The 15,186-nt window shown below is 57.3% G+C and overlaps 1 protein-coding gene across 1 annotated transcript in view; it reads left to right on the top strand.

Annotated features, from left to right (window-relative positions):
* The window catches only part of DNAH1 (dynein axonemal heavy chain 1), a 73,084-nt gene that overhangs the window by 41,825 nt on the left and 16,073 nt on the right, over window positions 1-15,186 (top strand). Inside the window, exons 34-49 of the mRNA XM_065885906.1 lie at window positions 1,508-1,599; window positions 1,991-2,145; window positions 3,609-3,786; window positions 4,581-4,775; window positions 4,864-4,983; window positions 5,204-5,362; window positions 5,522-5,626; window positions 6,740-6,880; window positions 7,028-7,188; window positions 7,591-7,748; window positions 8,326-8,499; window positions 9,293-9,331; window positions 11,815-11,993; window positions 12,994-13,224; window positions 13,915-14,111; window positions 14,534-14,669. Of these exons, the coding sequence (XP_065741978.1) occupies window positions 1,508-1,599; window positions 1,991-2,145; window positions 3,609-3,786; window positions 4,581-4,775; window positions 4,864-4,983; window positions 5,204-5,362; window positions 5,522-5,626; window positions 6,740-6,880; window positions 7,028-7,188; window positions 7,591-7,748; window positions 8,326-8,499; window positions 9,293-9,331; window positions 11,815-11,993; window positions 12,994-13,224; window positions 13,915-14,111; window positions 14,534-14,669 (2,420 nt within the window). The remainder of the gene's footprint in view (window positions 1-1,507; window positions 1,600-1,990; window positions 2,146-3,608; window positions 3,787-4,580; window positions 4,776-4,863; window positions 4,984-5,203; window positions 5,363-5,521; window positions 5,627-6,739; window positions 6,881-7,027; window positions 7,189-7,590; window positions 7,749-8,325; window positions 8,500-9,292; window positions 9,332-11,814; window positions 11,994-12,993; window positions 13,225-13,914; window positions 14,112-14,533; window positions 14,670-15,186) is intronic.

The raw sequence follows: 15,186 nt of genomic DNA, 5'->3' as shown, positions 1-15,186 counted from the left end.
TGGCCTTGTTACTCCTTGACAGAGGCTCTCCTCTGCCTCATCCTCACCTGCTTGGGGTGGGAATGGGGTTTGATGTCTGGGTTGGGGGAAGATGATGAGCCCATCCACACCCCTGCCCTTCACTGTTCTTCATTAAATATGCGGCCCTAAGCACCCCCCAGGCCTGCTGAGGCCCCAGCAGGCAAGTTGAATGAAGCCTCAAACTCTTCTCTCCCTCACGGCCTTGGGGCAGCTTTGCCAGCACCAAATAACTGGATCTTGTTCCTTTGGCAGGGGCCCCCAGACCTGCATCGCTCTCCTGGACCCCTCTTCTTGGGCTAAAGTGATGTGCTCATTCCCCGCCTGTGTGGGTCTGGCCTGCCACTGCAGCAGGCAGCTGCCCCTACAGCTCTGGTCTTGGTCAGTCAGAGACCCTGACCGACACCGGATCTTTTATTTATTTATTTATTATTTATTTTTGGCTGCATTAGGTGTTTGTTGCTGCACGTGGGCTTTCTCTAGTTGTGGTGAGCGGGGGCTACTCTTCTTTCAGGTGTGCGGGCTTCTCATTGCTGTGACTTCTCTTGTTGCAGAGCATGGGCTCTAGGCACGTGGGCTTCAGTAGTTGTGGCATGCAGGCTCAGTAGTTGTGGCTCACGGGCTCTGGAGCACAGGCTCAGTAGTTGTGGTGCCAGGGCTCGAACCCGTGTCCCCTGCATTGGCAGGCAGATTCTTTTTTTTTTTTTAAAGTTATTTTTAGCATTCAGGATTTCTTTTTTTTTAAATTTATTTATTTATTTTTGGCTGTGTTGGGTCTTCGTTTCTGTGCGAGGGCTTTCTCTAGTTGCGGCGAGCAGGGGCCACTGTTCATCGCGGTGCGTGGGCCTCTCAATGTTGCGGCCTCTCTTGTTGTGGAACACAAGCTCCAGACATGCATGCTCAGTAGTTGTGGCTCGCAGGCCTAGTTGCTCTGCGGCATGTGGGATCTTCCCAGACCAGGGCTCGAACCCGTGTCCCCTGCATTGGCAGGCAGATTCTCAACCACTGCACCACCAGGGGAGCCCGGCAGGTGGATTCTTAATCACTGTGCCACTAGGGAAGCCCCTGACCCTGGATCTTGTCCCTGGGATTTTGCCTCATGTTGGCCAGCACTTCCCTGGGGCCGTGCTCTCAGTAAGCTGGATGGTAGCTTTGGAACTGAAGTTGATTTTGAGGCCTGTGACAGTTCCTCATTGAGCAAGCCTGTGCCAGCTGGACACCCAACCAGTGGATGTTAGGGAGTAATAGTCACAATGGAAATAATGGCTGGCCATTAGCAGAGAATTCCTGCTCTGTGCCAGGCTGTGTGCTCAGGGCTTCACCTGCCTCTACCTATGAGGTAGGTACTACTGCCATCCCCATTTTACAGATGAGGAAACTGAGGTGCAGGGAGTGAGGTAACCCATCACAGGTCACACAGCAAGCTAGTGTCAGGACCAGGATCTAAGCCCCCACTCTGATCCCTTGGCTCCCTGCCATGTCCTTCCAGGATTCCTGATCAAGTGTATCCAGCTGTATGAGACCACGGTGGTGCGGCACGGCCTCATGCTCGTTGGGCCCACGGGCTCTGGCAAGAGTAACGTAAGTGTTCCCTGTGCTATACAGTAGGTCCCTGTTGGTTATCTATTTTAAATACAGCAGTGTGTACATGTCAGTACATGTACATGTCAGTTCCAAACTCCCAATCTATCCCTCCCCCCACCCTTTTCCCCTGGCAACCATAAGTTTGCTCTCTATACTCCAGTATAAAATAAAAATTAAAAAAAAAAAAAGACTAATATAAGTGGAGCCTAGCTGGGCAGCCCAGTACCCAGACAGTGGACCTGAGGGTAGAGCAGCCTCAACAGGGGTCTTGGCCCCCACTTGCGCCTCCTTGGCCTTTAGAATACCATCCTGCCGTGGCCCACAACCCACTTCAGCCCTTCTCTCCAGCGAGCTTGGAGGCTTACTCTTGGCTGGCCCTTCTCCACAGTGTTACAGAGTCCTGGCAGCTGCCATGACGTCACTGAAAGGGCAGCCATCCATCAGCGGCGGTGTGTACGAGGCCGTCAACTACTATGTGCTCAACCCCAAGTCCATCACAATGGGCCAGCTGTACGGGGAGTTTGACCTGCTCACCCATGAGTGGTGAGTGGCCCGGGACTCCTCCAGTGACTGCCCTGCTCCCAGACCTTTGCAGGCTATGGGTCGTGGGCCGCCTCCCTCCCTGAGCCAAGTGGAAGGTCGGGAACTCTGGCTTTGGAGCCCAAATGCCTGGGACTCTACCCACCACTGCACTTGCTCACTGAGTGACCCACCTCACCCCCTGGGCCTTTGTCCCTCATCTGCAAAGTGGGGGAAAAAATGACACCATTATTATGGAAGATGGCTGGGACAGTGTAGCACATGCTGAGCTCTCAGTACATGTTGACTTTTGTTAGTACCCACGAGAGGCTGGTGGTCTCTCTTGGGGCCTCTGCTCCTGGGCTCAGATGTGCATTTTAGGGGAAGTGCACCAAACTGGGAGAGATGTCAGCACCTGAGGGTTTTCTCCAGGGCTATTCTGTCTCTCCAGAGAAGTCTCCAGTCTCCTGCTGGGGTGTCTTCTTGGTCCCAGTGTTCTGGAACCCAGTGGAGGATGGGCACTGAAGAGGGGCGGTCACCCATCTTTCTGAATGTGGGCCTGTCCAGCTTCCCCCATTTCTGGTAAAGGGCCTCACCCATGCCTACTCCAGGCTCTTGTGTGGTTAGGTGAGGGCCTGGGGATCAGACCAGAAAAATGCCCTCCTACCCACCCCCTTCCCTGGCATTTGGTGCCTCTGAAGTCTGAGGCTTCTTGGGTTCTCTGGCAGGGACTAGATATATCTCATGACCCTGCTTTCTCTGCGAGGTCATTTACCCCTTCTCCACCTCTGTCCATCTTCCGGGACTGTGTGGACCTCTGTTTCTGTGTTGCCTCCTCCCTCATCTTCCTTTTCTTTCTTTTTTTTCTTAAATTCCAGGACACTATAGTTTTTTTTTGTTGTTGTTTGTTTGTTTTTTGTAAATTTATTTATTTTTGGCTGTGTTGGGTCTTCGTTGCAGTGTGCAGGCTTCTCATTGTGGTGGCTTCTCTTGTTGTGGAGCGTGGGTTCTAGGCGTGTGGGCTTCAGTAGTTGTGGCACGCAGGCTCAGTAGTTGGGGCTCATGGACTGTAGTGTGCAGGCTCAGTAGCTGTGGCGCACAGGCTTAGTTGCTCCGAGGCATGTGGGATTTTCCCAGACCAGGGCTCGAACCTGTGTCCCCTGCATTGGCAGGCGGATTCTCAACCACTGCGCCACTGGGAAAGTCCCCTCATCTTCCTTTTCTTTTGGGGATATTACTTTTCATTCTCCTTTAATAGAACTTTAGTGAGGACTCAGCAGGGAGAGAATATAAGCACACATTTTCATTATATTTATTATACCAAAAAGTCCCATTTTCCCTACTATAATTTTTAAATGAATGAAGATATTTAAGAAAAAACAAAAGCAGAGCAGGGCCAGCATGGATCCAGGTTTCCCTGGGAGCCAGCTGTGCTTGCCGCCCTGCCTCCCCTGCACCTACAGCCCTCTCCTCCCTGGTGGCTGCAGGACAGATGGGATTTTCTCCTCCCTCATCCGGGTGGGGGCCATCACCTCTGACACCAACAAGAAGTGGTACGTGTTCGATGGGCCGGTAGACGCTGTCTGGATTGAGAACATGAACACGGTGCTGGACGACAACAAGAAGCTGTGCCTCAGCTCCGGGGAGATAATCAAGCTCACAGAGGTGTGTCCGCCTGTCTGCTCACTCTGCTCTCCTTCGCAGCCAGGTGGGCCCAGGGCACACCACGCTAGCCAAGCCTCATCCCCCTCCACCCTTCCCTCTTGGGGCCACAGCGCCATCCCCATCCCCAGGCTCCTGTACTGCAGGCACGTCCTACACAGCTGCTCAGTGCTGCCCTTTCGGCAGACCCACTTTCTGTGATGCTCCGAGCCCAGGGCCAGGACAACTACCCCAGCTCCTGGTTGATGCTGTGCCTCCCAGGCCTATTTGCAGTCATATCGGCCGATTCTGGGTTAGGCATACTGGCAACGTGCCTGGAGTCTGGAGAACATAGGAACAGCTGCCTGGTGGGAAGTGTGGGGCAGTTCTTAGAGAAGGAGGGGTATTGCCTGAGCCTAAGAGCAGCCAGTCTCTTGAGTCCTTCTGAGAACACCTGGATGTCAGTGTGACCCTGTGTCCATGTACACAGGTGCGGGGCTTTGGAGCAGAGCACACAGCTCCCATCGGATATCCCCAGGGCTCTAGGGACCCCAAAATGCCCTGACCCGAGGCTGGCCAGAGGGCTCCCAGGAATCTCCTTAGACTCCTTCTTGGCTTCTGGGGAGGGCTGTGTTATCAGCTGAGGGCCAAAGGGTTCCTGCATTTGCCCCCACCCCAGTCCTGTTCCTGGCCCAGCGCCTGCCCCATGGCCTGCCCACGGTTGCAGGATGGGCAACACCTCCCCATGGCCCCGCAGCCCTTTCCCCTGCTGTGGAGGCTGGCGGCTGGCCCACTCACGCAGTTCATCTTGGCACCAGGCGATGACCATGATGTTTGAGGTGCAGGACCTGGCAGTGGCCTCCCCAGCCACAGTATCCCGCTGTGGTATGGTGTACCTGGAGCCCAGCATCCTGGGGCTCATGCCCTTTGTCGAGTGCTGGCTGAGGCATCTCCCTGCTTTACTCAAGCCCTTTGAGGAGCAGTTCAAGGCCCTCTTTGTCAGCTTCCTGGAGGTGAGTGAGACTACAGTGTGCCGGCCCAGATGGGGCAGCCGGGTGCTATGGCCACCAGCCACAAGAGCTGGGTGTCTATCCCTTGTAGGGGTCCATCACTTTCATCCGGTCCTCAGTGAAGGAGGTGATCACCTCAACCAACAGCAACCTGACCATGAGTCTCCTCAAGCTGCTGGACTGCTTCTTCAAGCCCTTCCTGCCTAAAGGGGTACGGCTCTGAGCAGTGGGCTGGGGGCCTTCTCTCCTCATCTGAGGGCCCTGAATCCCAAGTCCAGCTTTCTGGAAGACAGAATCAGATTGGCTCACATGGGTCATGGGACACCCCGACCAGTCTGCTGCAGACGCAAAACTACGGCAGAGGCCAAGGGATGGCCCCCACCCCCTGGCTTCCTCAGGCCACTTAGTTCTGTCCCCGCCTCTGTCCCCAGGGCCTCAAGAAAATACCTCCCAAAAAGCTGAGTCGCATCCCAGAGCTGATCGAGCCCTGGTTCATCTTCTCCCTGATCTGGAGTGTGGGTGCCACAGGGGACAGCGCCAGTCGCATCAGCTTCAGCCACTGGCTCAGGATCAAGATGAAGACAGAAAACGTGAGAGGCGGCAGCCCCTGGGCTGGGGTCCAAGGTCTGGGATGCATACGCTGAATGCTGGGTGTTTTGGGGCCATCCCCCAGGCCCCGGCCCCCAGAAACAAGTAGCCACGCAAGCCACCGGGTCTCACCGCCTGGTTTTCCCCCTGGTCCTTCACAGCTGACCTTGCTCTTTCCGGAGGAGGGGCTGGTGTTTGATTACAGGCTGGAGGACGGCGGCATCAGCAGCGCCACTGACGATGAGGACGATGATGAGGGCAAGCAGGTGACTGCAGACCTGCCCAGGGAGGGCCCCACTGGGTGGCGGCTGTCCTCCTCGATGAATAGTGACTGCAGAGAAGAGGCTGCATTGACGGTCACAGGTCTCAGGCTGGGGTTATTTGCATCATCTCCTGAATCCTCACAGACCCACAGCATGGTTATTATTGTGCCCATTTCCCAAACAAGGAAATTGAGGCTCAGAACTGTCGCACCCAGCTAGTCGGTGGCAGAGCTGGACTTGAACCTGGGACTGGGAGATGTCAGAGTGCCTCCCTTCCCAACCATACACACTACTTCCCCTGTGTTGATGCTGAGCCCAGGTATTAATCAACTCAGTTCTACTTAAAAGCCCCATTTGCCCAGGGGCTGGGCTCCTCAGGGGTGGGGGAGTAAGCCCCTATGGCCTGTCTTGATGTCCCCATTTCTCCTCTTAGCTAGCGAGGGTCCCATTAGCCTACCCTCATGGGATCAGGACTCCAGCCCAGAAGGAAGAGGGGCCAGAGAGGCATCTATAGAGATGTTTACTGCACAGGGTCCTGCTGGGGGTCTCACGGGGCACGTTTGAGTCTAGCCATCAGTACCGTTCCCAATGGGACATGTGGGTTTGACCACAGTGAACACCCCCATCAAGGGAGGTCTGCAAGTTGAGTCAGGGCTGTGGGTGAAGGGATGCATGCAGGTGGGGAGGGTGGGGGAGAGAGGGCCAGGTGACCTCTCAGCGTCTAGGCGATGCCAGCCCCATGGTTCTGGCCCTCACATGCTTGGGTAGCCTAAACTAAACAGCAGAGACCTTTGCATTCTGGGTTGTCCAGTTCCCAGAGTACTTCCTTCATGCAGAGGCCCAGAGACTGGCCCCACTGAGGTAGCTGGATGCAGGGAAGCCTTCACTTGGGCAGCTGTGTGCAGAGAGCCCCCCATTCCTGGAGGTTTGTTCTGGGAGTCCCCCACCCTGTGTGGAGAGTGGGCACAGGGATTCCTGTTTCTGTCAGAAGCAGCCCTTCACCTGGACCCTCTTGCTGAGTCCCAGCAGTGCCGCTCCTTGCCCTCCTGGTGCACTTGGCCAAGGGTGAGACGGGGAGAAGGTTCCAGGCCCACCCTGTGCCACCTGTGGTTCCAGGTTGCCTGGGTGAAGTGGATGGACTCCTCAGCTTCGTTCACCATGATGCCAGATACCAACTACTGCAACATCATCGTGCCAACCATGGACACCATCCAGATGTCCTACCTGCTAGATATGCTACTCACCAACCACAAGCCCGTGAGTGCCCCTGCCATGCCCTGCTTCACCCCACACTTCCAAGGCCTAGGTCAGGAGCGGCTGGCTCCCACACTGACAGGGCGGCAGCTCGTGCTGCATGCTGGGCCCTGTGAGAGCGCTCTGACCCTGTGTCCCCTGCTCTCCTAGGTGCTGTGCATCGGGCCGACGGGCACAGGGAAGACCCTCACCATCTCCAACAAGCTTCTCAAGAACCTGCCGCTGGAATACATCAGCCACTTCCTCACCTTCTCTGCCCGCACCTCAGCCAACCAAACCCAGGACCTCATCGACAGCAAGCTGGATAAGAGGCAGGCACCCTGGTTCCTTCCTGGGTCCGATGTCCCCCAGCCTGGCTCGGCCAGCTGCTGTCACCCCTCCCCTCCCGGGTGGCCCTTGGGCTCCCTTGCAAACTGCTCTGGAGCCTTCTTCCATCAGGAATTCCCACCGAGCCCTTCTGTGGGTGCTCTCCCTGGGCTGAGCACTCGGGCGGGGCTTGTTATCTATCTGCCTAGAGGCAAGACTCAGAGCAGCCAGGTGTGATGTCCCAGGATGCTCAGAATGGGACAAGGAGTTGCTCAAGAGGCTCAGCAATTCGGGGGAGCCTGAAGTTAGTGAGGGCTTCCCAGAGGTGAAGCTGCCATCCTGCCACCCTGGATTCCCTGAGGACCTGGTACCCGTGGGTGCTGGGCTTACACAGCCCCATCCCACAGGCGGAAGGGTGTGTTCGGGCCGCCCCTGGGGCGCAACTTCATCTTCTTCATCGATGACTTGAACATGCCGGCCTTGGAGACATATGGCGCCCAGCCGCCCATTGAGCTTTTGCGCCAGTGGATGGACCACGGTGGCTGGTATGACCGCAAGATCATCGGTGCGTGCTGGCCGCCTGGGGCAGCGGGGTGGGGCTGGGTGTGCTGGGCAGGGCCAGGGCCTCACCCATTAGGCACAGTAGGCACAGGACCTGGGCCCACAGGACTCACAGAGAGTCCATGGAAGTGTTTTAATGTCTTTTAAAATCAAGGGGGGGCGGGCTTCCCTGGTGGCGCAGTGGTTGAGAGTCCGCCTGCCGATGCAGGGGACATGGGTTCGTGCCCCGATCCGGGAAGATCCCACATGCCGCGGAGCGGCTGGGCCCGTGAGCGAGCCATGGCCGCTGAGCCTGCGCATCCGGGGCCTGTGCTCCGCAATGGGAGAGGTCACGACAGTGAGAGGCCTGCGTACCGAAAAAAAAAAAAATCAAGGGGAAAATGAACTTCTAGGTCAAAGAACATTTAAAATGCATAATATTAATGTATTTGTCTATGTACCAATACTGCGGTAAATTATATTTTTTAATATATATATTTTTTAATGGAGGAGGAGGCCCAAGAAGGCAAAAGTGCCCAGGGCCTACAGAAGTCTTAATGTAGCCCTGGGCAGGGCCTTCTAACTTCCTGCCCTGACTCCAGGAGCCTTCAAGAGCCTGGTGGACATCAACTTTGTCTGTGCCATGGGTCCCCCCGGTGGAGGCAGGAATGCTATCACTCCACGACTGACCCGCCACTTCAACTACCTGTCCTTTGCTGAGATGGATGAGGTCAGCAAGAAGCGCATCTTCTCCACCATCCTGGGCAGTTGGATGGGTGAGTATCGGGCAGGAGTGGGGTAGGAGGCCACAGGCTAGGGCAGAAGCCCCGGCCAGGTAAGCCACACCAAGGACAGCTGGGCAGCACTGGGAAGGGCCGAGTGGCTGAACCACTGACATCAGCCCTGGCTTCACCCCTTACTCAGCTATGTTACCTTTGGCCAATTCATGAACCTCTCTGAGCCTCAGTTTCTTCATCTGAAATGGGTGATAATATCAGTGCCCAACACCCCGAGTTGTGAAGGTTAAATAAGACACTGCATGTAGAGTATCTAGCAAGAAGCCCGGCATGTGGTAACTGTGGAATATATGATTTATACATATGTATACATGTATTTTCATCCGTATAAGTACACGCATATATGGTAGAAAGGCTAGTGAAAGGATGTTACTTTTGTAAATCAGGAAGTGCCACCAAGATAGAATGGACAAAATGGCCCTGATCTTCCATGGAGCTTGAAGAAAAGTCTGTTCCAGGATGCAGTTTCCCCCAACCAGTCCACTTCTTACATAACACACACTCTGACCTTTGAACTCCACTTGGCACTGTGCCAGGTGGTGGGTGATGGGAGTCAGGCCTTCCCTCCTCTGGCCTGGCCTGCCCTGCCCTCAGGGGCTATAGACCAGAACTCGCCCCATGCCCAGCTTGGAGGTGGGGGCCATGTGGCTCTGAGGAGGGGGGTGATGGTCAGTGGCTGCTCTGGGGCTGCCCAGCTGAGCACAACCGTTCAAGGTGGGCAGCAAGGGACCCACCTAACTCTGAGCCCCGTGTCTCTCCCTCAACCTTCTAGATGGACTCCTTGGAGAAAAGAGTTACCGGGAGCCCGTGCGTAAGTGCAGGCCTGGGCAGGGCCTGGGAAGGCCTGGATGGGGCAGGGGCACTGGTTCCAGGGGGAGCCCTGGACTCCAGTTGGATGTCGTTGAGGCCGGGTCCCAGGGGCCACAGTGAACCATCCTCAGACTCCTGAGGGGACCTCGGGCCACTGCTAGAGCAAAGGTTGCCCAGCACCGACGGCCTGCATGGCTCATTCACCGTTACATGGCCGGTCAGTCTTTCAGTGCCCGGGTGAGTGTCCGACCCATAGTAGAAGCAAGGTGAATGCACGTTGAATGAATGAATAAGGAATCCAACAAAGTCCCACCCTGTGTGAAGAAGCAGAGGCTCTGAGGAGAGGGCATGAGCCTGGAGCCAGGAGCAACCTGAGTTCGTGTCAGGCGTCCCCCGTGTGGCAGCAGATCTGCTGCTCATTGCAGCAGGGTGACTGGCCGCTCCAGACCTCCTCAGGCCTCCGTGTCCACTGCTGACCTGCACCCAGGCCTCCCTGGGCCCTGTCTTCTCTCCTGTTCCTGGGAATAGATTTCCCTGCTCCCGTATGAGGCCAAGCCCTCCTCTTAGGCCTGAGTCCCATCCCCTATTATCTGCTTGACAGCCACTGACATCAGTGTTCTCTTCTCCACTGGGCCATTCCATCAGCAAAGACACGCCCCGATTTCTCCCATCTTAAGAACAAAACACAAAACAAGCCCCTCTCTTGTCCCCTCCCTACCCCCTCCCCCAGCCTTGGCTCCATTTCTCTGTCACCTTGAGAGCAAAACGCTCCAAGAGCGTTTTCTCCTCCTGCGGGCACCAGCCCTCCCTCGCACTTTCTCTTGAGCCCCACCAGTCCCCGGAGTGGGCTCTTGTCACCAGCAGCCTCGCAGCGTCCAGACCAAAGGTCAGCTGGGTCTTCACCTTTCCCGGGCTGTCAGCTGTCTGTGGGGGTCACCCCTCCTCCTCCCAGTCACCTTCCTAGGTGGACGGGGGGCTTACTCTCAGCCTCTACTCCCTCTAAACACACTCTTCTGGGACATCATCATCCTGCCCTGGTGATAAGCCCCTTAGTGCGGATGCCGCTGAGTCTGTGTGTTCAGTCCAGACCTCTTGCCTGAACCTCGGACCGATGTCTCCTCTCCTCTTGAATGTCCACTGGGCGTCTCAGGCTGAACATGTCCAAACCCGAGCCCCTGACCCACCAGCACCTGGTGCTCCATTCTTCTCAGCTGATGGCCACTGTGTCCTTCCACTCGCTCAGGACAAGGGCCTTGGCACCATCCGGACTTGCTCGCTCTCTTTGTCTCTCTCTCAGCAGGTTCTGCTGCCTCTCCCTCCAGAACCCCCCCGAATTGCGCTGCTCAGCACCCCAGCCCTCACTCATAGGCCACTGCAGCAGCCCCCCGACACGCCGGTCTCCCTGATTCTGTCTTCACCCCCTGCATCTGTCTGGAGGTCTATCCATCCTCCCCTTGCAGTCAGAGGGACCCATTCAAACGCTGAATCAGATCACATTCCTCCTCTGCTCAACCATCTCATGCAGACTAGAGCCCAGGTCCTGGCAGTGGTGGGCACCCCTCATCACTGTCTGCTCTCACCACCCCCTTGCTAAGTCCTTAACCCCCCCAGACATGCCTGCCTCAGGGCCTTCGCCCTGGCCACGCCCTCTCTGGAACACCTTCTCCAGTTCTGAACCTGCTTGGCACCTCAAGGCTTCGGGTCTCTGCTCAAGTGCCCTCCTCCGCAAGGCCTCCCCAGCATTTATGTCATATCCCCCAACGCTGGCTCTCCCCAAACCTCTCTCGACACATTTTCCATCCCCAGTTTACTGTCCCCCAAAGAAAGTCAACTTTTTGGGGGTGAGGAGCGTGTCTGCTGGGGCTACCCTCTGTGCCCAGCACCTAGAACAGTCCCTGTGTTAATGGATGAGCCCGCTTTGGGGCTAGTGAGTCATCCTGCCCCTTCTTTGCTTTCTTCCCTCTTCTGGGGGCTCCCTCTGCCCCAAATTCCCACTGACAGAATTTTGGTTCCCAGCAAAGAATTGCATTGTTTTCAAAGCACAAGCAAATAGGTTATGTTAGTGGTGAAAATGCAAGGGGGTGATAAGCCCCCAAGGTCATGGCTGAGCCCCAGGCCTCCACGTCCACTGTGGTGCACTCCTGAACCCCGTGTGGGCCATGCAACCCTCCCCATGCACAGCTCAGAGTGGCACGTTTCAGGTCTGGCCCCATTAGTGTTCTCAATTCCATGAATGTGTCGCAGTGCCCCAATATATGGACAGGCTATATCAGTGATAAGGATGTAAAAGGGGGGGAGCTCCGAGTGAGAGATTCCTCACCCCATGGTGGGGGATACCAGGAAAACCTTGCTGGGGAAGTAGCATCGGAGAGGGCTGCAGAGTGGGCAGAATCCAAGCATGCAGGCTGGGGAAGGGTATGTGCAGAGAACACAGCACCGGATCTGCAAGGGCTATGACCCAGGGCCACTCTCCTGTTTCCACAGCCGGTGCCCCCAACATTTCCCACTTCACGGATCCCCTCGTGGAAGCCACCATCATGGTGTACTCCACCATCACCTCCCAGCTGCTGCCCACCCCAGCCAAATCCCACTACACTTTCAACCTGAGGGATCTCTCCAAGGTCTTCCAGGGCATGCTCATGGCCGACCCGGCCAAGGTTGAGGTGAGGACTGGTGGGCCCCCTCCCCAGTGTCCAGTAGTGGAGTGCCCACACTGCCCTCACAGTCCTCCCTGGTTTTAGGCCTTCCTACCCAAACACTCCTCAGCCTTCATCTGGCCAGGTTCTCGGGCAGGGGGTGGAGCTGGGGACACGGCAACAGGTACCAAGCCCCCAGGAGCCCTGCCTTCATGCAGCTGAGTCCTATCTTGCAGGTGAAATCCACGCCTAGAATGCTGGCTGTGATGGGATCACACAAAAGCAGGAGCCGGGGCATGGCAAGGGAGGGAGGGTTCCTGGTGGAAGCCCTGTGTGTGAGAAGATTGAGGGGAAGAGTGAATGGTACCAGGTGGAAGGAGCAGGACTACAGCACGGAGCAGTGTCAGCTGTGCTGGGCAGGCTCTGGGGGCTGCAGGGGCAGAGAGTCCTGAAGGTGATGGGAGCTGGGGGGTGGGTAGGGGCACATTTGCACTTTGGGATGGGGAATGGATGGGTCAGTGTGTGGGCCCAGCGTCAAGGGCATAGTGTGAATAGGACAGATGCCAGCCCTGGCCCTGCCTAGCTATAGCCAAAGGAGTCGAGAGAAGAGCTTTGGGGCTTCCTGAGGGCGGTCCTGTCACCCAGGGAGAGGCAGGGAGGTCAGCATGGAGGTGGCAGCAGGATTGGGGTAGAGTCAGAGGGCGCTTTGGAGTCAAGTGAGTGGTTAGACGTGAGGTGTCAGGAAGGTATAAGGAGAATCGGGCATTCCTCTCAGGCTTGGGGTTTGGGAGCTGTGGGGACCCTAAGAGGGGAGAAGCTAATTGAGCTGGGAGCCCCACAGGCACAGCTGCGCCTGGAGCTGGGGGTGGAGAGGCCCAGGCGTCAGCATGTGGACTCCACGCTCTGTGGAGACAGCAGACACCCAGGGCCCTGGCAGGGTCTTGGTAGGAGAGCCAGGTCCAGGTGCTTCGAGAGGTGGCTGAGGGTGCGGGGCCGAGACCGGGCCCTGACGCTGGGGCGGCCGCAGGACAAGGTGCAACTGCTGCGCCTGTGGTACCACGAGAGCTGCCGTGTGTTCCGCGACCGCCTGGTGAACGAGGAGGACCGCAGTTGGTTTGACAAGCTCCTGGAGAGCTGCATGGAGCAGTGGGAGGTGGCCTTCGAAGAGGTCTGCCCCTTCCAGCCCATCCTCTATGGGGACTTCATGTCGCCAGGCTCCGACGTCAAGTCCTATGAGCTCATCACCAGCAAGAAGAAGGTGAAGGGGCCTGCTGGGGACCTACCCCTGACCCACAACCCCTGACCCCCGAGACCCCAGCCCTCTGCAGCCACTGCTAAGAGACCACCATGCTCTGACCGGAGGGTCGGACACTGGTCTGGAAGGCCAGCTCAGGGACTTCAGGCCAGAAGTTGCTTCTCTGAGTCCCATCTCCTCGCCTGTCAAATGGGCACAGTAGGCCCCCCTTGGCCCTTTCCTGAGGACAAGCCTAAGGTTCAACTGAGACAGGCTCTGTAAGCAGGAACACACTATGCCCATTTGAGGGACTAGCATCCCACCCACAGAGCCGCGGCAGGGCCCTGGGCACCGCGAGTCTTGAGTCAAGACCCCAGGGTGGCAGGATGAAGCTGGAGTGCGGGGGCCTCCTGTTGGTGTCTTCACACAGACCCTCTCCTAGCTGCCAGGAGCTCCCATGGGGCCCCAGGTCGGTACATCCTGTTGAGCTCTCAAGGCAGTAGGTCTCTGACCCGACCCTCAGGCCTTGGTGTGTCCAGCGGGTCAGGCCTCATCCAGGCAGACCTGGCATCTTAAGGCCAACATCCCTCTGTGCACAGAGGAGCAGGGCTGGCTGGGGGGATGGGGTGTTGTGCTCCCTTGTGGGGGGGCACAGTGCACGGGGACAGAGGGAGGACCCAGCTCTCCCCGTGCCCCCCCACCCCCCGCTGCCAGATGATGCAGGTGATTGAGGAGTACATGGAGGACTACAACCAGATCAGCACAGCCAAGCTGAGGCTGGTCCTCTTCATGGATGCCGTGAGCCACGTCTGCCGCATCAGCCGCACCCTGCGCCAGGCGCTGGGCAACGCGCTCCTGCTGGGTGTGGGCGGCAGTGGCCGCAGGTCCCTCACGAGACTGGCCTCGCACATGTGAGGGCCCCCAGGCGTGGTGGGCAGTGGGCGGCCGGTGGCAGACTCAGTTCCATTCGCGTTCTTCCACATGTTCTATGCTGAGGCAGACGCACCTGGCCCTGGGAGGGTAACCTGGGGTCCAAGGAGAGACAGCAGCAGTGCCCTGTGATGCTGCAGGGATGGGGGAGGGGTAGCTGCAGGTATCCAGGAGAGATTCCTAGAGGAGGTGGCCATGGACCTTCTCTTCTAATCAAGGATGGGAGGATGGAAGGGAAGGGCATTCCAGGCCGAGAGAGCAGCCTCAGCAAATGTCTGGAGGCAAGAGAGCAGGTTCAGGGTTGGGGGAGTCAGCAGGTCTTCCCAGGATGGGAGCAGATGGCTGGGGTGGGAGCTCTTGGCCTCAAGCTCTGGCATGCCTCCACCCAACCACCTGTCTCCAGGGCCGAGTATGAGTGCTTCCAGATTGAGCTGTCCAAGAACTATGGCATGACCGAGTGGCGTGATGATGTCAAGAAGGTCTTGCTCAAGGCTGGCCTGCACAGCCTGCCCATCACCTTCCTGTTCTCAGATACCCAGGTGCCACCACACGGGCAGTGAGCGGGATCCAGGGTGGGTTGGATACAACCCACCCCAGTGTGGCATCCTGGAAGGTGGTCAGTCCTTCATGCCCACATCACTGGCAGTTGGGGTGGATCTTGGGAGGAATAGCTGGGACCAGCGGGAGGGGGCCAAACCTAGCCTGTCAGGGCTGGTGGGGGGCATAGATCATTACTATGCCCCGAGGGTAAAGAAGGCCCCTGGCACTATGGCTGACCACAAGCAGCACCACACTCACTGGCCAACGGCTTCCTACCTCAAGGACCACAGGACTTGTGCCTGAGGTGCTGTGACTATGGCCCCCTTCTTGGGGCTGCTCCGTCTGGAGCTCCCTAGATGAGGCCTCGCCCCAGGTCTGAGAGAAGGAGAGGTTGTGGGTCCAGGGTCTCAAGACAAACAGGGCAGTGCTTAAACCTGACTGGTGGTCAGGACTGGGCCGAAGCTGAAGCCCTGGAAGGCTCCCAGCCCTACTCCTATCCCCCAGGCTCCCCTTACA

The sequence above is a fragment of the Phocoena phocoena genome, chromosome 10, assembly GCF_963924675.1.
Source record: "Phocoena phocoena chromosome 10, mPhoPho1.1, whole genome shotgun sequence".
Classification (NCBI taxonomy): domain Eukaryota; kingdom Metazoa; phylum Chordata; class Mammalia; order Artiodactyla; family Phocoenidae; genus Phocoena; species Phocoena phocoena.
This window is presented reverse-complemented; position numbering and strand designations above follow the sequence as displayed.